The following is a 24159-nucleotide window of genomic DNA, read 5'->3' as shown; positions in this document are numbered from 1 at the left end:
ACCCCCCATGTTCACTGTGGGGGGCAGTTTGCAGAATCTGGTCCAGGAGGTACCTTTATCCATCCTGGAGCCAAGAGAACATCAACTTCCTACCAGCGGGCAGTGTTTGGGGAGCATGACTCCTTGAATCAATGGGCCTCTCCCCGGGAAGAGCCGACATCAGTCAACCCTTCTACCCTGCCCATCTGACCAGGGTGAAGGGGTGGATAACACGTCACTAGTACATGACCCTATCTTCAATACCCCAAGCAGGTGGTCCTGCTGGAGGAATTCATGTCTGGCTACGTCTCACCTGTACGGCTAGAGTTGGCCATGCAGCCTAGCTTAGTGGCCAATTATGGAAACAGGAGGTGCCAATGAACAAATCTGAGGGCCACGGAGACCGGCTGCTGCACGTGGAAGTCTCCTCAGTAGCAGCAAGAGAAGAACTTGGCCTAATACCAGGACGCTCCGCACTGGGCTCCCTGTCAACCCTTGAGGGAGAGGTGGGGACCCAGCAGAGCAGGTAATGCGAAGCACTCTGCCAGCGACTATATGTGGCAAGATCTGGATGCATAATTTGCCATATGCCCTCACCTCTATGTGTATAAATAGCTCAGCTGATACCCACCTAACTCTTGGACACAAGCCAGCCCTCATGCCACCTTGATGAACCCAATGGTGCCCACCCAGCCCTGAAGACGCCCTGCTGCTCCATTTAAATGAGAAATTTATTGGTATAAAAGTAATGAGATGTTTCTAGTCTATAATTTCCATGGCTGTATCTTGTCTTAGACCTTCCTCAGAGTGCTGCAATCTAAGGCGGACCAGCTGACGCTGCTCCGCCTCCTCTCTCTCCACGATGGGTCGCCGCCCATCTCGTACTCTGTATAAATGTTTGATTTGGAGCCGTGTCAGGAAGGCCGAGGCTTGAGCTGAAGGTGGAGGATCCGCTCACTCTCCAGATACACTCCTGGTGACCAGACTCAGTGTCCACTCCAGCATCCACCATGTGGTGCCTTCGTGGTCCCCTCGCACCCCAGGCTTTGGGCCTTCTCGTCTTCATCTCCTGCAGTCATATGACTTGTGAGTATCGTATGCCGTTGGCTGTTGGTCCAGAGAGCTGAGGACAGGAGGAACCTGTGCCCTCAGATGAGTAGACAGATCCTGTGAGTTGATCTTAGCGGGGGTCCTTGCTGATCCCACTATTAATACTTGGGGACATGAAAGGCATCATCATGTGGTGTCTCCTTTAGAGATTTATGTGTTTGGAGCCAGATGTACACAGTGCCGGCCGGCATGACTTGCGGGTGGCTGGGCGGGCACGGGGGGCCACGGGTTGGGCAAAGACAAAAAAAAGACACAAAAAGTATATACTTTTACTTTGCCGCCAGGTCAGCAACTGCTCCTTGCTCCTGCTCTCCTCATGGGACTTGAGGAACAGGAAGCCAGGAAGAACAGCCAGGTTCCCCTGACCAATAACAAGTCTGCAATGCAGTGTTGTGATTGGTAAGCACCCGGATTGCCCTGACCAATCTCAACCCTGCAATGAAGTGTTGTGATTGGTTTTGAGCATCCTAGTTGGATGCTCAACCAGGGAATGGGGGCCCGGTATGTTCTCCACGCAGCCTGCAATGCAGCCAGCATGGAGAACGGGGAAAGTGTGCATGACTGGTTTGGGTGGCCCAAGAGGGCCGACCAAAGAGTCATTGCACACTTAGGAGTGGGCAAACCCCTGCTCCCCTGCCCTGCTCTGAAAGCAGAGCAGCCCCGCATGCAAAGGAAACATAAAATGATAATAACTCAAACTTATATTTTTTTCTTTACTTTACACTGCTCAAAAGCAGTGGGGCGATGCTCCTCCGCCATAGCGGAGGAGCCGCCACTGGATGTACAAAACCTTTAAGCAGGCGCACACCCTGTGATTCTCTAAATTTGTGATCACTAAACAGTTTTCCATGAGTCCTAATCCCAGTTTAGGAGTCTGTAACTTTTAGTGAATACTAAAATAGGCTTAAAAATGGTTTGTGAATTACTCCTCAAAGAGCGCCTTGTGGCCGTCTCTTTAAAATACCTAATCGTGACAGGATTTCCATTTGCAAACCATTGATAAGTCGCCGACTCTCAAGTTGGGGTGGTAACTTATTCGCACAAAGTCAGAGCTCTCTTTTGTTGGACCCTTCTTTGCAATTGCAGTCAAAGTTTCAGGGGGGGGGGGGGTAGGCGGTGGTCCAGTGTCCCATTGCCGAATGGTACTGACATTTTCCAAAAAGAATAGAATTTGATGAAGTAGTCCGGTTTCATTCAAAGACATCTGGCTGCTTTAAAAAAAAATCTCTTTTGAAATGCAATCAAAGAGACCCTTGCAGGACACCATCCCTGGGACTGGGACTGGGATCAACTGTAGTGGGTTGTAAATTGAGACCTGCCCAATAAATAATTAGGCAGTTTGGGCTGTGACTCACTACAATCCCTTATTTTCACCAACCAACCTATTAGTTAATTGGTAGGTTCATGAAATAAGTGGCTGGTTGCGAAAAGTAGAGTTTCTTATGTGGCTTTTTGCAATCAGAGGATTGGTACAGCTGGCATTTGCGTCTCTAATTACACGGTTGGCAGAACATTGTGAACTGAAAGGCTGTACATAAGGGCAGCTTGGATGCAGAAAGTCTGAGTGCCCTAAAGAGCCTGGGTAAAAATACATGAAGTAATAAACGTGATGCCTAAGGGACACTAACACACACAATTTCTGGAACAGATACAATTGATTATCTCTTCCTAAATAAAGTTATTCTTTTTGTAATAAATCTTGAGTTACTTTTATACTCCTACACATAAATGGCAGTCCAAAAAGTTTATTCCAACTTGTTGGTTTATATATTTCATTTAATAAACCATTTTTTCAAAATAATTGACTATGTATTATTTGAAAATATCTTTTTTTACACATATATTTATATATATATATACACACAACTCATACATATATATATGGATCACTGAAATAATATCGAGGGACAGAATATCGACCATCAAAAATATCGTTGACAAAATATCGACAGTCAAAATATCGAGTTTCTATCTACAAACAGGTAAGTACAAAAATATCGAGTTAAAAATATCGTTTACAAAAATATAGTTGTAAAAAATATCGTATTTACTAAAAACAGTGTTAAATTAAATTAATATTAATAATTAATTACTAAAATACTTAAAATTACTTAAATTAACTTATAATAATTAAATAATTAATGAAAGTTAAATAAATATTTTTTTATTTCATATTTATTAAAACATATATATATAGTAACAAAATATAATAAAATAATACCCAAAAACTGAAAACTGACCCTGAACCCTAAAAATACCCCTTAACCCAAAAACCCAAAACTGACCCTGAACCCTAAAAATACCCCTTTACCCAAAAACTGAAAACTGACCCTAAACCCTAAAAATACCCCTTTACCCAAAAACTGAAAACTGACCCTGAACCCTAAAAATACCCCTTTACCCAAAAACTGAAAACTGACCCTGAACCCTAAAAATACCCCTTTACCCAAAAACTGAAAACTGACCCTAAACCCTAAAAATACCCCTTTACCCAAAAACTGAAAACTGACCCTGAACCCTAAAAATACCCCTTTACCCAAAAACTGAAAACTGACCCTGAACCCTAAAAATACCCCTTTACCCAAAAACTGAAAACTGACCCTGAACTCTAAAAATACCCCTTTACCCAAAAACCCAAAACTGACCCTGAACCCTAAAAATAAAAACGAATTTTTTTACTATCTATATTATATACTTACATATTTTCACTTTCTATATTATTTACAGTCGATATTACTTCACTTACCTTAAAAACGATATTTTGGCTGTCTATATTCTGTCCTGTCGATATTTTGTCCAAACGATATTTTTGACTCGATATTCTGTCCAAACGATATTTTGGAGTCGATATTATGTCTGTGCACCATATATATATACAATCAAACATATTTATAAACAGACAAACAAAATTATCCTTGAACCTTTTTCAGGGTTCTATGCCCTTAAATTATATCAAAAGGATGCTTTCTCAATCAATTATACAAAGACATTTCTTATAAACAGGTCACCACAAAACGAAATAGGAGCAAACGAGGTATAATCCTTTTAACCTCTATTATTTTTGTACTCCTTTTAGTTCATTTTATATTTTTCAGAATTTTATAACGGTGCCTTCAACAAACTGTCGACGCGTTTCAGCCTTTCAAGATTTCAGGCCTCATCAGGACTTAGGGCAATCAAGGTTATGCCATCACATCGTACTCCTGCATACTCTCTCGGAGTCAGGGTCTCTAATATTGCCAGCTTACATCACTTGCCAATAGCTCCGTTAGTAGAATGGGGGCTCGCACTTTCACCGACTCGTTTTGACCGGTGTAGCAAAATTCTCTGGTGAAATCCCAGGCGCACATACGGAGAAATATTGCTGTATGTGCGCCTGGGATTTCACCAGAGATCGTAATGGCGGAAACGGAGTACGCATGGATCTAATGTAGACCCATGGATTCCTGTAATTCAATTTTGCTACACCGGTCAAAACGAGTCGGTGAAAGTGCAAGCCCCCATTCTACTAACGGAGGTATTCTACAAATTGGCTCTCTTGAGATTTGAGCCGATGGGCTCCTGGACGACGCACCGGCGTGCCGGTTCGGGCATCGAGGCCATTGACGGTTGTTTGGCAGCCTTCTCTTCCACCCCTAACTATTAGGATTATAGGGTTATACCTCGTTTGCTCCTATTTCGTTTTGTGGTGACCTGTTTATAAGGAATGTCTTTGTATAATTGATTGAGAAAGCATCCTTTTGATATAATTTAAGGGCATAGAACCCTGAAAAAGGTTCAAGGATATTTTTGTTTGTCTGTTTATAAATATGTTTGTTTGTATATTGTATATATATGTCTCAGTTGTGTATATATATATATATATATGTAAAAAAAGATATTTTCAAATAATACATAGTCAATTGTTTTGAAAAAATGGTTTATTAAATGAAATATATAAACCAACAAGTTGGAATGATCTTTTTGGATTGCCATTTAGTTGTAGGAGTATAAAGGAAACTCAAGATTTATTTCAAAAAGAATAACTTTATTTAGGAAGAGATAATCAATTGTATCTGTTCCAGAAATGATGTGTGTTAGTCTCCCTTAGGCATCACGTTTATTACTTCATGTATTTTTACCCAGATGCCTGGTGGTTAATTGGATTCGCCCTGTAGTATATAGTACTAAAGAGCCTGGGGGGCAAGGCTTGTGCAAGGTCAGTGAGGGATGAGCAACAACACCAGAAATGTAGAGATATTACATACTGAAGTTACACAAAATACCAGGTTTACAGATGTGATGTAATATGCCTCCTTCTTTGCTCAGATCACCTTAAGATAGATTTTAAGTCACTGAGTAAGGAGGATGCTGGGATCTCAAGAGGCAGTGAAGTCCAGTGATGGGACTGTGAGGTCCAGGGATGGGACCTCTGGGGTACAGGGATGGGACCTGTGGGGTCCAGGGATGGGACTGTGAGGTTCAGGGATGGGACCTGTGGGGTCCAGGGATGGGACTGTGAGGTTCAGGGATGGGACCTGTGAGGTCCAGGGATGGGACCTTTGAGGTCCAGGGATGGACTTGTGAGGTCCAGGGATGGGACTGTGAGGTCCAGGGATGGGACTGTGAGGTCCAGTGATGGGACTGTGAGGTCCAGGGATGGGAATGTGGGGTCCAGGGATGGGACCTGTGAGGTCCAGAGATGGGACCTGTGAGGTCCAGAGATGGGACTGTGAGGTCCAGGGATGGGACTGTGAGGTCCAGGGATGGGACCTGTGAGGTCCAGTGATGGAACTGTGAGGTCCAGGGATGGGACTGTGAGGTCCAGGGATGGGACCTGTGAGGTCCAGAGATGGGACTGTGAGGTCCAGGGATGGGACTGTGAGGTCCAGGAATGGGACCTGTGAGGTCCAGAGATGGGACTGTGAGGTCCAGGAATGGGACCTGTGAGGTCCAGGGATGGGACCTGTGAGGTCCAGGGATGGGACTGTGAGGTCCAGAGATGGGACTGTGAGGTCCAGGGATGGGACTGTGAGGTCCAGGAATGGGACCTGTGAGGTCCAGGGATGGGACTGTGAGGTCCAGGAATGGGACCTGTGAGGTCCAGGGATGGGACTGTGGGGTCCAGGGATGGGACTGTGGGGTCCAGGGATGGGACTGTGGGGCCCAGGGATGGGACTGTGAGGTCCAGGGATGAGACTGTGAGGTCCAGGAATGGGACCTGTGAGGTCCAGAGATGGGACTGTGAGGTCCAGGGATGGGACTGTGAGGTCCAGGGATGGGACTGTGAGGTCCAGGGATGGGACTGTGAGGTCCAGGGATGGGACTGTGAGGTCCAGGGATGGGACCTGTGAGGTCCAGAGATGGGACTGTGAGGTCCAGGGATGGGACTGTGAGGTCCAGGGATGGGACCTGTGAGGTCCAGTGATGGGACTGTGAGGTCCAGTGATGGGACTGTGAGGTCCAGTGATGGGACTGTGAGGTCCAGGAATGGGAATGTGGAGTCCAGGGATGGGACTGTGAGGTCCAGGGATGGGACTGTGAGGTCCAGGGATGGGAATGTGGGGTCCAGGGATGGGACTGTGGGGTCCAGGGATGGGACTGTGAGGTCCAGGGATGGGACCTGTGAGGTCCAGGGATGGGACTGTGAGGTCCAGGGATGGGACTGTGAGGTCCAGGGATGGGACTGTGAGGTCCAGAGATGGGACTGTGAGGTCCAGGGATGAGACGGTGAGGTCCAGGAATGGGACCTGTGAGGTCCAGAGATGGGACTGTGAGGTCCAGGGATGGGACTGTGAGGTCCAGGGATGGGACTGTGAGGTCCAGAGATGGGACTGTGAGGTCCAGGGATGGGACTGTGAGGTCCAGGGATGGGACTGTGAGGTCCAGAGATGGGACTGTGAGGTCCAGGGATGGGACCTGTGAGGTCCAGGGATGGGACCTGTGAGGTCCAGGGATGGGACCTGTGAGGTCCAGGGATGGGACTGTGAGGTCCAGGGATGGGACTGTGAGGTCCAGGGATGGGAATGTGGGGTCCAGGGATGGGACTGTGGGGTCCAGGGATGGGACTGTGAGGTCCAGGGATGGGACCTGTGAGGTCCAGGGATGGGACTGTGAGGTCCAGGGATGGGACTGTGAGGTCCAGGGATGGGACTGTGAGGTCCAGAGATGGGACTGTGAGGTCCAGGGATGAGACGGTGAGGTCCAGGAATGGGACCTGTGAGGTCCAGAGATGGGACTGTGAGGTCCAGGGATGGGACTGTGAGGTCCAGGGATGGGACTGTGAGGTCCAGGGATGGGACTGTGAGGTCCAGAGATGGGAATGTGAGGTCCAGTGATGGGACTGTGAGGTGCAGGGATGGGACGGTGAGGTCCAGGGATGGGACTGTGAGGTCCAGGGATGGGACTGTGAGGTCCAGGGATGGGACTGTGGGGTCCAGGGATGGACCTGTGAGGTCCAGGGATGGGACTGTGAGGTCCAGTGATGGGACTGTGGGGTCCAGGGATGGGACCTGTGGATTCCAGCGATGGGACATATGAGGTACAGGGGATAAACCCAGATGATGCATGTGGGACTTTGGGCTTGGCTGGAGGACCGGAAGTTCCTGGTGGGGGTATAACAGGTCAGTGTTCGCAAGGTAGTCCGGGACATACCATACACCACTGTAAAAACAGTTCATAGAGCTCCCTGTCTTTAACTGTGAGCCCCAGCTTCGAGGTGAAAGGGAGATAAAACTGTGCTCGAGGTTGTATGATGGAGCCACGCATGTGGTTATATCGCATGCCTTAACAACGCGGTCTTTACTACGACCGCGTCTTTTCCATGCATGCCTTTACCACGCATGCCTCTGCACCAAATTTTGTTGTAAAGGCATAATTGGTGAAGGCATATATGTGGTAAAGATGACACTCTGACCTCCCGGCCCTGAGTCCTAAAACCTGGCACCAGCCCTGCAAATGACCCCACACCAGCCCTAAAAACTACCCTAAACCCCCGCCCTGACCCTTTAAACCCAGCCCCCAGCCCTAAAACCTACCCTGACCCCAACCCCCTGCCCTGAGCCCTTCAAACCTGGCCCCAGCCATAAAAAACTACCCGGACCCCGGTCCTTGAAACATCTTATCTCCCTTCCCTGAGCCCTAAAACCGACCCCCGCCCTTCTTACCAAGCCGCGTCCCAGCCCTTCCTGTTCCTTCCATTCTACCCACCTATCCACTCTGTATCTAGAGCGCTGACTAACTTTACTACACATATGCGTGGTAAAGGCAAGGGTAGTAACGCTTGTGCGGTAAAGGCACGCGTGGTTCCGTCTGCGTTGTAAATGCCGTATCCCGCTGCACACAAGTGATTGGCCTTGTTTCTTTGCCAATAGAAATGAGAAGATATTATCAACAGTGTCCTGAAGGAATCATTCATGGCCAAAATATCATTGTTCACTCAATTCTAAGAAATGTATTGTTAAGTGCCACAAGTCAAGAAGGAAAGAAAGATATCGTTAAAAAATGTCTGAAATGAATCTGTATAGATTTGATTTGCTATAACAATTGATATTAAGCAGCTTTAAAGTAATTAGAGAGTGAGAGGTGTTCAAAGCGTGAGGTAGACATAGAGAGCCCAGGATTGTGCAGATGACACAAAATACTGAACTAAAAAGGACAAAAGCAGTAAAAAGAGGTAACAATTCAGTAATGTGTGTGGAAAGGTTATAGATAACAGTTCATAGTAATTCCATTGCACATATGTGTGTTCAGTAATCCACATCTTTTTCAGCTGGTATAATGTTGACAACGTTTCGGCCTTTCATAATGAACCAGGTCATCATCAGGACAAAGCATTAAAGCAGCACCAAAAATATCTATTGCTGCGTGAAAGTAAAAGCGGAAAATGAATCCAGTATCCCTCATAAACCAAACAATGATTAACATTAAAAGAGTAATTGGAGGCTATATAATGGATATCTGCAAGTTCAGCACTGGGGTAATCTGAAAAAAGAAACAAACAGTCATGTACTATGCATGTAGTTGAAAGATAACTGAAGGTGTCAAGGTGTGCAAGCAGTGACACATCGAAGTGGGGAGTTAGTAAAATAATTTATGGATTTACCTTACAAATATAATGCTCCTGAAAAATGAAATAAAAAAAGGAGCTGATAAAGTAAAACAACTGAATGTGAAGAAACTAAGTATGGAATTAAATAGACTACTCAGAAGGAGTTGTAATGAGACATACTGCTAAAACAAGGGAAATTGGAACGAGTGCTAACCAGCCACTGATAAGTAAGCCTAAATTCAAAAGCAAAAAGACCAGATTCAACCCTTGATAATCCTTACTAGATTGTTGTAAGAAAAACAGAAGTATCAGTATCTTTCAGGGAATTAGTCCTCCATCCAACCATCTTTCAGCCCCTACCACTGCACTAGAAGGCTGTGATCATTTATCTGATACTTTTGTTGTGGTCGTCTTTGTAATTTTGGAAACCATACCTTTTATGTCGCAAAATGTCACAAACTGATATGTAGGTTCTATGTTCACTTGGGGCACTATGCACTTGATTTTTGAACAATGTAAATACTCATTTATAAAAATATTTGGATTTATAAGTATCTCGCAGTATATGGTCTGTTCTCTCTCTGATATCCATTTGCCCTTGATTACTGCCATTGTGCTTTTTATTATTGTTAATTATATGCCTTTGTCCACAGGAACCACTGTTTCTATTTACGTATTCAGGATATAGGCATAAAGCTCTGCCCACTTTCCACCCACCTTTTTAATTGGCTCCTGTCCCTGTCCTTTGTAAATTGTGGCTTTTTATTGGTCAATAGGCTTAGTTGTCCCTCCTTTGTACCGCTTTGTATCTTCTTGTAACCTCTCATGAGAACTCCCCCTGTTACATGTGTTGTTACTCCCTAGATTTTAGTTACAGCCTCAGAGCACTATTTTCTTAAAAGGCTTCAGGTGGGACACACACTTGTTCCTAAGCTAGGCTAGCGGTGGTTATTTCACTCACTAGAACATCTCGCATTCATATGAGACGTCTATAAATTTCCCTTCATCAGCTCCACACAGAGTACAACCTAATCCCAAACAAATGTAATAATTATTATTGTTACATTAAAAAACTACTAATTGTATTCATGGACATAGCTATTTGAATGTACTCGTAGTACTGTCTTGCATGCCATGCATTATGGGTAGGGTGGCTTTACCAACCTAACCTATGTCTTGAGGGTGCAGTTTATGGCATAAAACAAGGACCCCCTGAGTGAGATCAAAATCCTGGATCAGGGCAAAGCAATTTTTAGCAACAACATATATCCAGGCATTAACAAAGTAGACAACTGGCAAGAGTAGATCAAAAAAACACAAGTAAAAAGTACTAACACATAATCATGATGTCATGAAATTTAATAATACTGATAAAAATGATGGGCATATTCAGGTACATACTCATAATAATAAAAGATATACAAGATAATAAAAAGAGAATTTCACATTCAATTATTATGTTCTTTAAAAGATAGTGAGGGGAAATAGACTGAAATAAGTTCCCCAGCTGATTAGAGAAATTGATGTCCGTCTGCCAACGCGTTTCGACACCAGAGTGTCTTCCTCAGGACAATATCAGCATATATCTACAATTCAAAGAGTCATGATTACAATACATATTTACTTGTGTATATACAAATATAATTTGTTTCTTTTTTCTTTTTTCCTTCTTACATAAAGCCAGTTATGTCTTACTATTTGAACAGAAAATTACCACAATCAAAGCGAACACATAAAAACATAAACAATTTAAGATAAAGACAAAGATAGCTTGTGAAGCAAAAATATGAGCAGCTATTCAATGCTTCTCCCATACAATTTATCAAACATTCCCTTGTTGGTCACCTAAAGGGGTGGCCCCTACTTAGGCCCCATAGGTGTATACTGAGACATTTCACATTATACATTTTGTCATGCAGCCTAGAAATAGAGCACGGAGATTATTGATGCCAATTCTTTCCCTGCTAGCCATTTTATTAGTCATTCCAAAGGGAAGAATAATTATGGTATGATTCCCCCTTACTACCTGTCGATAAAGGTTTCTACCCACTTATAAGGACTACTATTTCGTTGGAGGGTCTATACATTTCTAAGGAGTTTCTTTCTTTTTTTAAAGTTATCCTAGAGTCAAAGATAGAGAAGAAGACCCCCTATTTCTTGCGTTCTTACCAAAAGGCGTTTTTTTATTATAAAAGTAACTCATCCTATAGTGTGTATTCCATCTATCTTTGTATAACCTACCACTCGTGGATAGTTCTGTGTTCCTTCGTGTATTCATTCACTACAACTCGTTCTGGGTGAAACCGGAACTGCATTTCATGTTCTGTTTCTTATATTGCTTCACTATCTAAAAAGCAATATTACGGTCTGTTAAGTTACTTTACGTGATTTTGGATTCCTATATTTATACATGTAGCTACTTTCAGGTATTACCGTATAATATGTTGTTGTATTGGTTTCCGTAATAGTGAAGTGACTTCTTGCTTTAAAACTATTTTTTGTTCGGGTATTCCTATATTTCAAAGATAAAACAAAGGGTAGAGGAAGGAAAGAGGATTGAAAAAAGAAAAGATACTTTTAGGCGCTAAAACGCTATTGTACATTTCTTCTATATGCGTGTTTGTATGTGGCCGCCGTATTTCTCGTTATCCTCAGCTTACCTTAGTTAAAAACAGGGCCGCCTATAGTGATATTCAGTGGCGCTTGTACGGGTTTTCCCACGTATTCTTTGTTTGAAGGCCAGAATTACTTTCTGTGAGAATAGCAAGAGAATATAAATAGTAAATGGTAAATATCTCCACCGTAACTTCAAAGCGTGCTAAAACGCTATTATACATTTCTTCTCCGTGCGCGTTTGTATGTGGCCGCCGTGTTTACTGGTATCCTCAGCTTACCTTAGTTAAAAACAGGGCCGCCTATAATTATATTCAGTGACGCTTGTACGGGCATTCCCACGTATTCTTTGTTTGAAGGCCAAAATTACTTTCTGTGAGAATAGCAAGAGAATATAAATAATAAATGGTAAATATCTCCACCGTAATTTCAAGGCGTGCATAAAATTATTCTACACTCGTCAAAGGAAGGACGGATACTGCTTGCTAGAAAACCGCTCCTCCAATTACCTCATACGCGCCCACATTCTTTGAAAGGCGTCACAGATGTCGGAAAACTCTAGTTGTAGCGGCGCTCGAGAAGATTATTAACTTCACGGCAGTAGGTTCCCGTCGTCGAACCTTTATGTGCAAAGCGAGACAACCCAGTTTCAGATAAACATTCTGTCTCTAGCATTGCAAGATAACTAATAAATGCATTTTAGCTGTGACACATGCTTTACGCTATCCGTCAGGAAATATTGCGAAACTACCATACGATGTCTTAGTATTTATCTATGGCCACTCACTCCAGTTACGCAAAGTAAAAGAGGGGAAAGTTACTCCCAAGTTTAAAGAGCTAACACGGTTCGGATTCATGCACAAAGCGCATACCTGCTGTAGGTGAAATATCACAACGTCTATGATGGCGGCGAAGGGATCAAAAGGAACAGGACAAGGATTGTAAACTTACAATCGATAGGTTCTTATATAGTGGTGTCTCATTGGTGGACTTTTCTAGCTCCACCCATATTTAAAGTGCAAATACACATGTTGGAAATACACATATGGCCTATATTTTCCATGTAAAATGGTTGGAAAAACGGGGGGATTAAAGAGGGGGAAAAAATATGGTTGTGATTATCGAGAACAGATTCAGCAAAACAAAAGATATATTCGAAGCCAGATTGGTCACACAGATATAATAGATTACTCTAAGATTGAGAGGTTCATACTAGTCGCGCAAACTGAATGACTGCTTCTAATTCCAATGTTCATTGGTTCATTTACGTAATGGCATTTTCCCAGGGTAATTCCAGATTCAGCCCCCGGTCGAAAGTGCCCAGAGTGAAAATCCAGTACACCTCTTTTTTCTTTCTTACTTTCTCACCTCCATTATGATCAGAAAGGTGTATTCTCTCCAGAATGCACCATTTCATTTCTGTTGGTGAGTGTTTGTATTCAGTGTAGTGGTTCACTAAGGGTGCCGGGTGCTTCTTCGTTTTTATAGCGGATCTATGTTCAGTCAGGCGGGTTTTAATTGCCCGGGAGGTCTCACCTACGTATCCTAAATTACAGGGACACACTATTAAATAGACTACGTTCCGGGTGTTACAGGTGCATAGCTCCTTAGTTTTAATCGAGACACCATTGAAGATCATGGGGTCATTGGTAAAAATAGAGTTGCAGGATAGACAAGTGCCACAGCGGGATGTACCGCCGACTCCGTTTTTTCCATCAATAGACTTCTGTACAAATGGGATCTCAGGTGATTTCACAAACCGAGATCTGACAATAAGGTCTTTCAGATTTTTATTTCGCCGATGAGCGAACATAGGTTTGGCCAGTTTACTCTCATTTTGGTTTACATTAAGAAGGTGCCAATTAGAATTGATCACTTGTCTAATCGTTGAGTTCAGGGTGGAGTGCCTCGTGATACAGACAAGTTTTTGTTCTTTGACCTGTCTTTGAGTATTTATCAGGGAGTCTCGGTCGAAAAACCGTGCTCTCTTGTAGGCTTCTCTCACCAAGCGATGAGGGTAACCTCGCTCTAAAAATTTCCTTTTCATTGCGACTGATTGGAGGTCATAATCTTTGATGTTCGTACAATTCCTCCTTACTCTGAGGAATTGAGAAAAGGGGATACTATCCTTTTGGCACCTAGGATGGTAACTTTTGAAGTGTAATAAGGTGTTTCTGGCCGTTGGCTTCGTGTACAAGTCAACTTCAAGATGTCCATCCTCATTACATCTAATATAGATGTCCAGAAACTCCACTCTATATGCATCAATGTGTGCAGTGAAGTGTAGATTCACATCTGCAAGATTTAGCCACGTCAGAAACTCCATTAGAGTCTGTTCCCCATCGGTCCATACAAAAAAGATGTTGTCAATGTAACGGTACCAATGGGAAACAGACTCAAAAAAAGGCGCGATTTCATTGTGAATGAACTTTGATTCGAAAAGCGACATGTACACATTCGCTATAGATGGTGCCATGGACGCCCCCATACTTACTCCCTTAGTCTGGAGGTACATTTCCGTTCCGAATTCGAAGAAATTTTCTTTTAGGACCAATGTCAGACATTCTTTGATGAAGGGCTTTGAGCATGGGATATCATACTTGTCTATGAACCACATCGTTGCAGCGATTGCTTCAATCTGTGGGATGTTGCTATACAACGATTCGATATCTAAGGTGACTAACAGATCTCTATGTTTATTGAAAGTGAGATTTTCCACTTTGGAGATGATATCCCCCGTATCTCTGATGTAGGAGGGCGTCAGAGGAATAAAAGGACGCAATATTTTGTCCAAATATTTTGAGATAGCCTCCAGGGGAGTCCCTAAAGTAGACACGATGGGTCTATAGGGTGGATCCAGTTCATTCTTATGGATCTTGGGTAGTCCATATATACACGAAACCTTTTTCTCAGATGTATTCAAAAAAGCACATTCCTTTTCTGTTATGATACCCATTACCTTCGCTTTCAGAGTAATTCTTTGAATAGTTTTGATAATTCTCTCTGTGGGATTAAGTTTAATTTTCCTATAGAAAGTAGTATCACTCAACATATTTCGCATTTTTGTTTCGTACATAGTGGTATCCAAAATAACGATACCTCCCCCTTTGTCGCTACTCTTAATGGTGACCGATTTGTTGTTTTTAAACTCATTAATGGACCCATGTTCCTCTTTCGTGATATTATATTTTGGCTTCGGAATGAAGCGAAAGGCTTGCTCAAGACGGGTCATCACTACTTTTTCAAAAATAGCGGTTTCCGGGCCTATCTGATCTAGGGTCGGGGTAAAATTAGAAGGCAGAGATACTACATTGGTAATCCTATTGTCTGTTTGTAGATGCTCACTATCCAAAAAGTATTTTTTAAGTCTAATCTTACAAAAGAAAGAGTGGATATCTTGGTATACTTCAAACAGATTTGCATTGGCGTGAGGGATATAGGAGAGGCCTTTTGACAACAGAGACACATCACCAGCTGTCAAATTATGTAGGGATAAATTAAAGATAGGGATCACATCCCGTGTCTCCAATACTGCTTGTTCCGCGTTTCCAGGTATTGCTGGGGCTCCTGTGGATATTGATGGTTGTGGTATTGGCCTCTCGGCTGGTTCTGATATTGGCCTCTTGACTGATTCGCAAATCTCACCTTTTGTCGTCCCCGTCTCCCCCCTCGCTGGCCTAAAAAAGGTTGTCGCATATTTCTTCGGCCATTCTGGGGATTGTACGGACCCTCATCTTGATATGCTATATCGCTGTCTCCATCTGATTCTGGATCAGAGGAGTCAGAAAAAGTATTAACTTTTTGATGTGGGTTATAATTGAAATCTCCCTGTTGATGTTCAGCCTTGTAAAAACTGTCAGACAGATAAGGATATGTACGTTCTATTGTGTAGAACCTTTTGTCTTTGGAAAACTTATCAGTTTTTCTTTTCCTTAAGTAGTCCGTAAACGACAGAACGTCTTTCTTTGCTGCTTCTAGGTGTTTTTCTGCTTCTTCTAAAGTTAACGCTTGTTTAATTTTATCCTCTAGATTGTCTATTTCTTTCTTTATATCTGAAGCTATTTCTTTCGATGTCGATATAATAAGAATCATCAGATCCCTGGAGCAACGGCTGGCTATCATGCTCCACTTATTTAAAAAGGTTTTTACATCTACAAATAGACCAGGGATGTTACGAACTCTTAGTCCTAACGGGATTATGCCTGCTTTTAAATAGTTTAACATAAATTCCCCATGGGCTTCTATCCTGACTAGTTTCTTTTGGAGAGCTTGCAGTTTGCTAACATCAGAGTTGTTATTAGTGTTGGTGGTCGAGCTACTACCAAAAGCCGTGCTTGTTCCTACCAGAGTTTCAAAATCTTCATCGGAGAAGCCGAAGGTCTGAAGATTGGCCATTTCAGAGATCTGTTTAAGACAGTCCAAAGGGAGAAGAATTAGCAACAATATCCTGCGCAATAATATAAATGACAAGTCGAATAAATCAATTACATGAGACCAAAGATAAGGTATTCAAAAAAAGAAAAATCAAAAAGTGTTCATGTATGTGGTAAAAAACAAGACAGGATTATGGCAACAACAGATAAACGAACAAGTCCCACACGGCTTGCCGTGGGTAGGTTATGGCATAAAACAAGGACCCCCTGAGTGAGATCAAAATCCTGGATCAGGGCAAAGCAATTTTTAGCAACAACATATATCCAGGCATTAACAAAGTAGACAACTGGCAAGAGTAGATCAAAAAAACACAAGTAAAAAGTACTAACACATAATCATGATGTCATGAAATTTAATAATACTGATAAAAATGATGGGCATATTCAGGTACATACTCATAATAATAAAAGATATACAAGATAATAAAAAGAGAATTTCACATTCAATTATTATGTTCTTTAAAAGATAGTGAGGGGAAATAGACTGAAATAAGTTCCCCAGCTGATTAGAGAAATTGATGTCCGTCTGCCAACGCGTTTCGACACCAGAGTGTCTTCGTCAGGACAATATCAGCATATATCTACAATTCAAAGAGTCATGATTACAATACATATTTACTTGTGTATATACAAATATAATTTGTTTCTTTTTTCTTTTTTCCTTCTTACATAAAGCCAGTTATGTCTTACTATTTGAACAGAAAATTACCACAATCAAAGCGAACACATAAAAACATAAACAATTTAAGATAAAGACAAAGATAGCTTGTGAAGCAAAAATATGAGCAGCTATTCAATGCTTCTCCCATACAATTTATCAAACATTCCCTTGAGGGTGCAGTATCATATGTGACCAAAAGAGGTCCCCTTTGGGCCACATATGGTACTGAACCCTGCAACAAGACTAGGTAGAAAACATTGCCATTTATAATGCCAATTACTCCAACTTTGTAGACATGCAGTGCTGGTGCCTTGCTCACTAGGGACCTCTAGGAGCAGCTTGCGGTACTGCACCTAGACAAGCAGTGCTGGTGCCTTGCTCACTAGGGACCTCTAGGAGCAGCTTGCGGTACTGCACCTAGACATGCAGTGTTGGTACCTTGCTCATTAGGGACCTCTAGGAGCAGCTTGCGGTACTGCACCTAGACATGCAGTGTTGGTACCTTGCTCACTAGGGACCTCTAGGAGCAGCTTGTGGTACTGCACCGAGACAAGCAGTGCTGGTGCCTTGCTCACTAGAGACCTCTAGGAGCAGCTTGCGGTACTGCACCTAGACAAGCAGTGCTGGTGCCTTGCTCACTAGGGACCTCTAGGAGCAGCTTGCGTACTGCACGTAGACATGCAGTGCTGGTGTCTTCCTCACTACTGACCTCTAGGAGCAGCTTGCAGTACTGCACCCAGACATGCAGTGCTGGTGCCTTGCTCACTAGGGTCCTCTAGGAGCAGCTTGTGGTACTGCACCTAGACATGCAGTGCTGGTACCTTGCTCACTAGAGACCTCTAGGAGCAGCTTGCGGTACTGCACCTAGCCATGCAGCGCTGGTGCCTTGCTCACTAGGGACCTCTAGGAGCAGCTTGCAGTACTGCACCTAGACATGCAGTGCTGGTACCTTGCTCACTAGAGACCTCTAGGAGCAGCTTGCGGTACTGCACCTAGACATGCAGTGCTGGTACCTTGCTCACTAGAGACCTCTAGGAGCAGCTTGCGGTACTGCCCCTAGACAAGCAGTGCTGGTGCCTTGCTCACTAGGGACCTCTAGGAGCAGCTTGCGTACTGCACGTAGACATGCAGTGCTGGTGTCTTCCTCACTACTGACCTCTAGGAGCAGCTTGCAGTACTGCACCCAGACATGCAGTGCTGGTGCCTTGCTCACTAGGGTCCTCTAGGAGCAGCTTGTGGTACTGCACCTAGACATGCAGTGCTGGTACCTTGCTCACTAGAGACCTCTAGGAGCAGCTTGCGGTACTGCACCTAGCCATGCAGCGCTGGTGCCTTGCTCACTAGGGACCTCTAGGAGCAGCTTGCAGTACTGCACCTAGACATGCAGTGCTGGTACCTTGCTCACTAGAGACCTCTAGGAGCAGCTTGCGGTACTGCACCTAGACATGCAGTGCTGGTGCCTTGCTCACTAGAGACCTCTAGGAGCAGCTTGCGGTACTGCACCTAGACATGCAGTGCTGGTGCCTTCCTCACTACTGACCTCTAGGAGCAGCTTTCATTACTGGCAGTGCTGGTGCCTCGTTCACTAGGGAGCTCTAGGAGCAGCTTGCGGTACTGCACTGAGACATGCAGTGATGGTGCCTTCCTCACTAGGGACCTCTAGGAGCAGCTTGCGGTACTGCACCTAGACATGCAGTGATGGTGCCTTCCTCACTAGGGACCTCTAGGAGCAGCTTGTGGTACTGCACCGAGACATGCAGTGCTGGTGCCTTGCTCACTAGGGTCCTCTAGGAGCAGCTTGTGGTACTGCACCGAGACATGCAGTGCTGGTGCCTTACTCACTAGGGATCTCTAGGAGCAGCTTGCGGTACTGCACCTAGACAAGCAGTGCTGGTGCCTTGCTCACTAGGGACCTCTAGGAGCAGCTTGCGTACTGCACGTAGACATGCAGTGCTGGTGTCTTCCTCACTACTGACCTCTAGGAGCAGCTTGTGGTACTGCACCTAGACAAGCAGTGCTGGTGCCTTGCTCACTAGGGACCTCTAGGAGCAGCTTGCGGTACTGCACCTAGACATGCAGTGCTGGTGCCTTGCTCACTAGGGACCTCTAGGAGCAGCTTGTGGTACTGCACCTAGACAAGCAGTGCTCATGCCTTGCTCACTAGGGACCTCTAGGAGCAGCTTGCGGTACTGCACCTAGACATGTAGCGCTGGTGCCTTCCTCACTAGGGACCTCTAGGAGCAGCTTGTGGTACTGCACCTATACATGCAGTGCTGGTGCCTTGCACACTAGAGACCTCTAGGAGCAGCTTGCGGTACTGCACCTATACATGCAGTGCTGGTGCCTCGCTCACTAGGGACCTCTAGATGCAGCTTGCGGTACTGCACCCAGACATGCAGTGATGGTGCCTTCCTCACTAGGGACCTCTAGGAGCAGCTTGTGGTACTGCACCTATACATGCAGTGCTGGTGCCTTGCACACTAGAGACCTCTAGGAGCAGCTTGCGGTACTGCACCTAGACATGCAGTGCTGGTGCCTCGCTCACTAGGGACTCTAGGAGCAGCTTGTGGTACTGCACCGAGACATGCAGTGCTGGTGCCTTGCTCACTAGGGACCTCTAGGAGCAGCTTGTGGTACTGCACCTAGACATGCAGTGCTGTGCCTTGCTCACTAGGGACCTCTAGGAGCAGCTTGCGGTACTGCACCTAGACATGCAGTGATGGTGCCTTCCTCACTAGGGACCTCTAGGAGCAGCTTGCGGTGCTGCACCTAGACATGCAGTGCTGGTGCCTTGCTCACTGCGACCTCTAGGAGCAGCTTGCGGTACTGCACCGAGACATGCAGTGCTGGTGCCTTGCTCACTAGGGACCTCTAGGAGCAGCTTGCAGTACTGCACCTAGACATGCAGTGCTGGTGCCTTCCTCACTACTGACCTCTAGGAGCAGCTTGCGGTACTGCACCGAGACATGCAGTGCTGGTGCCTTGCTCACTAGGGACCTCTAGGAGCAGCTTGCGGTACTGCACCTAGACATGCAGTGCTGGTGCCTTGCTCACTAGGGACCTCTAGGAGCAGCTTGCGGTACTGCACCTAGACAAGCAGTGCTGGTGCCTTGCTCTCTAGGGACCTCTAGGAGCAGCTTGCGGTACTGCACCTAGACATGCAGTGCTGGTGCCTTGCTCACTAGGGACCTCTAGGAGCAGCTTGCGGTACTGCACCTAGACATGCAGTGCTGGTGCCTTGCTCACTAGGGACCTCTAGGAGCAGCTTGCGGTACTGCACCTAGACATGCAGTGATGGTGCCTTCCTCACTAGAGACCTCTAGGAGCAGCTTGCGGTACTGCACCTAGACATGCAGTGCTGGTGCCTTGATCACTATGGACCTCTAGGAGCAGCTTGTGGTACTGCACCTAGACATGCAGTGCTGGTGCCTTGCTCACTAGGGACCTCTAGGAGCAGCTTGCAGTACTGCACCGAGACATGCAGTGCTGGTGCCTTCCTCACTACTGACCTCTAGGAGCAGCTTGTGGTACTGCACCTAGACAAGCAGTGCTGGTGCCTTCCTCACTAGAGACCTCTAGGAGCAGCTTGCGGTACTGCACCTAGACAAGCAGTGCTGGTGCCTTCCTCACTACTGACCTCTAGGAGCAGCTTGTGGTACTGCACCTAGACATGCAGTGATGGTGCCTTGCTCACTAGAGACCTCTAGGAGCAGCTTGCAGTACTGCACCGAGACATGCAGTGCTGGTGCCTTACTCACTAGGGATCTCTAGGAGCAGCTTGCGGTACTGCACCGAGACATGCAGTGCTGGTGCCTTACTCACTAGGGATCTCTAGGAGCAGCTTGCGGTACTGCACCGAGACATGCAGTGCTGGTGCCTTACTCACTAGGGATCTCTAGGAGCAGCTTGCGGTACTGCACCTAGACAAGCAGTGCTGGTGCCTTCCTCACTACTGACCTCTAGGAGCAGCTTGTGGTACTGCACCTAGACATGCAGTGCTGGTACCTTGCTCACTAGGGACCTCTAGGAGCAGCTTGTGGGACTGCACCTAGACATGCAGTGCTGGTACCTTGCTCACTAGGGACCTGTAGGAGCAGCTTGCGGTACTGCACCTAGACATGCAGTGCTGGTACCTTGCTCACTAGGGACCTCTAGGAGCAGCTTGTGGTACTGCACCGAGACATGCAGTGCTGGTACCTTGCTCACTAGGGACCTGTAGGAGCAGCTTGCGGTACTGCACCTAGACATGCAGTGCTGGCGCCTTGCTCACTAGGGACCTCTAGGAGCAGCTTGCGGTACTGCACCTAGACATGCAGTGCTGGTGCCTTACTCACTAGGGATCTCTAGGAGCAGCTTGCGGTACTGCACCTAGACATGCAGTGCTGGTGCCTTGCTCACTAGAGACCTCTAGGAGCAGCTTGCGGTACTGCACCTAGACATGCAGTGCTGGTACCTTGCTCACTAGAGACCTCTAGGAGCAGCTTGCGGTACTGCACCTAGACATGCAGTGATGGTGCCTTGCTCACTAGAGACCTCTAGGAGCAGCTTGCAGTACTGCACCGAGACATGCAGTGCTGGTGCCTTGATCACTATGGACCTCTAGGAGCAGCTTGTGGTACTGCACCTAGACATGCAGTGCTGGTGCCTTGCTCACTAGGGACCTCTAGGAGCAGCTTGCAGTACTGCACCGAGACATGCAGTGCTGGTGCCTTCCTCACTACTGACCTCTAGGAGCAGCTTGCGGTACTGCACCTAGCCATGCAGTGCTGGTGCCTTGCTCACTAGGGACCTCTAGGAGCAGCTTGCGGTACTGCACCTAGACAAGCAGTGCTGGTGCCTTGCTCACTAGGGACCTCTAGGAGCAGCTTGCGGTACTGCACCTAGACATGCAGTGCTGGTGCCTTGCTCACTAGGGACCTCTAGGAGCAGCTTGCGGTACTGCACCTAGACATGCAGTGCTGGTGCCTTGCTCACTAGGGACCTCTAGGAGCAGCTTGCGGTACTGCACCTAGACATGCAGTGCTGGTGCCTTGCTCACTAGGGACCTCTAGGAGCAGCTTGCGGTACTGCACCTAGACATGCAGTGCTGGTGCCTTGCTCACTAGAGACCTCTAGGAGCAGCTTGCGGTACTGCACCTAGACATGCAGTGATGGTGCCTTCCTCACTAGGGACCTCTAGGAGCAGCTTGCGGTACTGCACCTAGACATGCAGTGATGGTGCCTTCCTCACTAGGGACCTCTAGGAGCAGCTTGTGGTACTGCACCTAGACATGCAGTGATGGTGCCTTCCTCACTAGGGACCTCTAGGAGCAGCTTGCGGTACTGCACCTAGACATGCAGTGCTGGTACCTTGCTCACTAGAGACCTCTAGGAGCAGCTTGCGGTACTGCACCTAGACATGCAGTGATGGTGCCTTGCTCACTAGAGACCTCTAGGAGCAGCTTGCAGTACTGCACCGAGACATGCAGTGCTGGTGCCTTGCTCACTAGGGACCTCTAGGAGCAGCTTGCGGTACTGCACCTAGACATGCAGTGCTGGTGCCTTGCTCACTAGGGACCTCTAGGAGCAGCTTGCGGTACTGCACCTAGACATGCAGTGCTGGTGCCTTGCTCACTAGGGACCTCTAGGAGCAGCTTGCGGTACTGCACCTAGACATGCAGTGCTGGTGCCTTGCTCACTAGAGACCTCTAGGAGCAGCTTGCGGTACTGCACCTAGACATGCAGTGATGGTGCCTTCCTCACTAGGGACCTCTAGGAGCAGCTTGCGGTACTGCACCTAGACATGCAGTGCTGGTGCCTTGCTCACTAGGGACCTCTAGGAGCAGCTTACGGTACTGCACCTAGACATGCAGTGATGGTGCCTTCCTCACTAGGGACCTCTAGGAGCAGCTTGTGGTACTGCACCGAGACATGCAGTGCTGGTGCCTTGCTCACTAGGGTCCTCTAGGAGCAGCTTGTGGTACTGCACCGAGACATGCAGTGCTGGTGCCTTACTCACTAGGGATCTCTAGGAGCAGCTTGCGGTACTGCACCTAGACATGCAGTGCTGGTGCCTTGCTCACTAGAGACCTCTAGGAGCAGCTTGCGGTACTGCACCTAGACATGCAGTGCTGGTACCTTGCTCACTAGAGACCTCTAGGAGCAGCTTGCGGTACTGCACCTAGACATGCAGTGCTGGTGCCTTGCTCACTAGAGACCTCTAGGAGCAGCTTGCGGTACTGCACCTAGACATGCAGTGATGGTGCCTTCCTCACTAGGGACCTCTAGGAGCAGCTTGCGGTACTGCACCTAGACATGCAGTGATGGTGCCTTCCTCACTAGGGACCTCTAGGAGCAGCTTGTGGTACTGCACCTAGACAAGCAGTGATGGTGCCTTCCTCACTAGGGACCTCTAGGAGCAGCTTGCAGTACTGCACCCAGACATGCAGTGCTGGTGCCTTGCTCACTAGAGACCTCTAGGAGCAGCTTGCAGTACTGCACCCAGACATGCAGTGCTGGTGCCTTGCTCACTAGAGACCTCTAGGAGCAGCTTGCGGTACTGCACCTAGACATGCAGTGATGGTGCCTTCCTCACTAGGGACCTCTAGGAGCAGCTTGCGGTACTGCACCTAGACATGCAGTGATGGTGCCTTCCTCACTAGGGACCTCTAGGAGCAGCTTGTGGTACTGCACCGAGACATGCAGTGCTGGTACCTTGCTCACTAGAGACCTCTAGGAGCAGCTTGCGGTACTGCACCTAGACATGCAGTGATGGTGCCTTGCTCACTAGAGACCTCTAGGAGCAGCTTGCAGTACTGCACCGAGACATGCAGTGCTGGTGCCTTGCTCACTAGGGACCTCTAGGAGCAGCTTGCGGTACTGCACCTAGACATGCAGTGCTGGTGCCTTGCTCACTAGGGACCTCTAGGAGCAGCTTGCGGTACTGCACCTAGACATGCAGTGCTGGTGCCTTGCTCACTAGGGACCTCTAGGAGCAGCTTGCGGTACTGCACCTAGACATGCAGTGCTGGTGCCTTGCTCACTAGAGACCTCTAGGAGCAGCTTGCGGTACTGCACCTAGACATGCAGTGATGGTGCCTTCCTCACTAGGGACCTCTAGGAGCAGCTTGCGGTACTGCACCTAGACATGCAGTGATGGTGCCTTCCTCACTAGGGACCTCTAGGAGCAGCTTGTGGTACTGCACCTAGACATGCAGTGATGGTGCCTTCCTCACTAGGGACCTCTAGGAGCAGCTTGCGGTACTGCACCTAGACATGCAGTGCTGGTACCTTGCTCACTAGAGACCTCTAGGAGCAGCTTGCGGTACTGCACCTAGACATGCAGTGATGGTGCC

At 46.6% G+C, this 24159-nt stretch overlaps 1 protein-coding gene across 1 annotated transcript in view; it reads left to right on the top strand.

The window, feature by feature from the left end:
- Positions 1-881: 881 nt before the first annotated feature.
- Positions 882-24159, top strand: part of LOC144752963 (uncharacterized) — a 51769-nt gene continuing 28491 nt past the window's right edge. The window contains exon 1 of the mRNA XM_078640769.1: positions 882-1065. Within this exon, the coding sequence (XP_078496895.1) occupies positions 990-1065 (76 nt within the window). The 5' untranslated portion in view covers positions 882-989. The remainder of the gene's footprint in view (positions 1066-24159) is intronic.

This window comes from Lissotriton helveticus, chromosome 5_1 (genome assembly GCF_964261635.1).
Source record: "Lissotriton helveticus chromosome 5_1, aLisHel1.1, whole genome shotgun sequence".
Taxonomy (NCBI): domain Eukaryota; kingdom Metazoa; phylum Chordata; class Amphibia; order Caudata; family Salamandridae; genus Lissotriton; species Lissotriton helveticus.
Note: the sequence above shows the minus strand (reverse complement) of the source record. Positions and strands in the feature narration are given on the sequence as shown.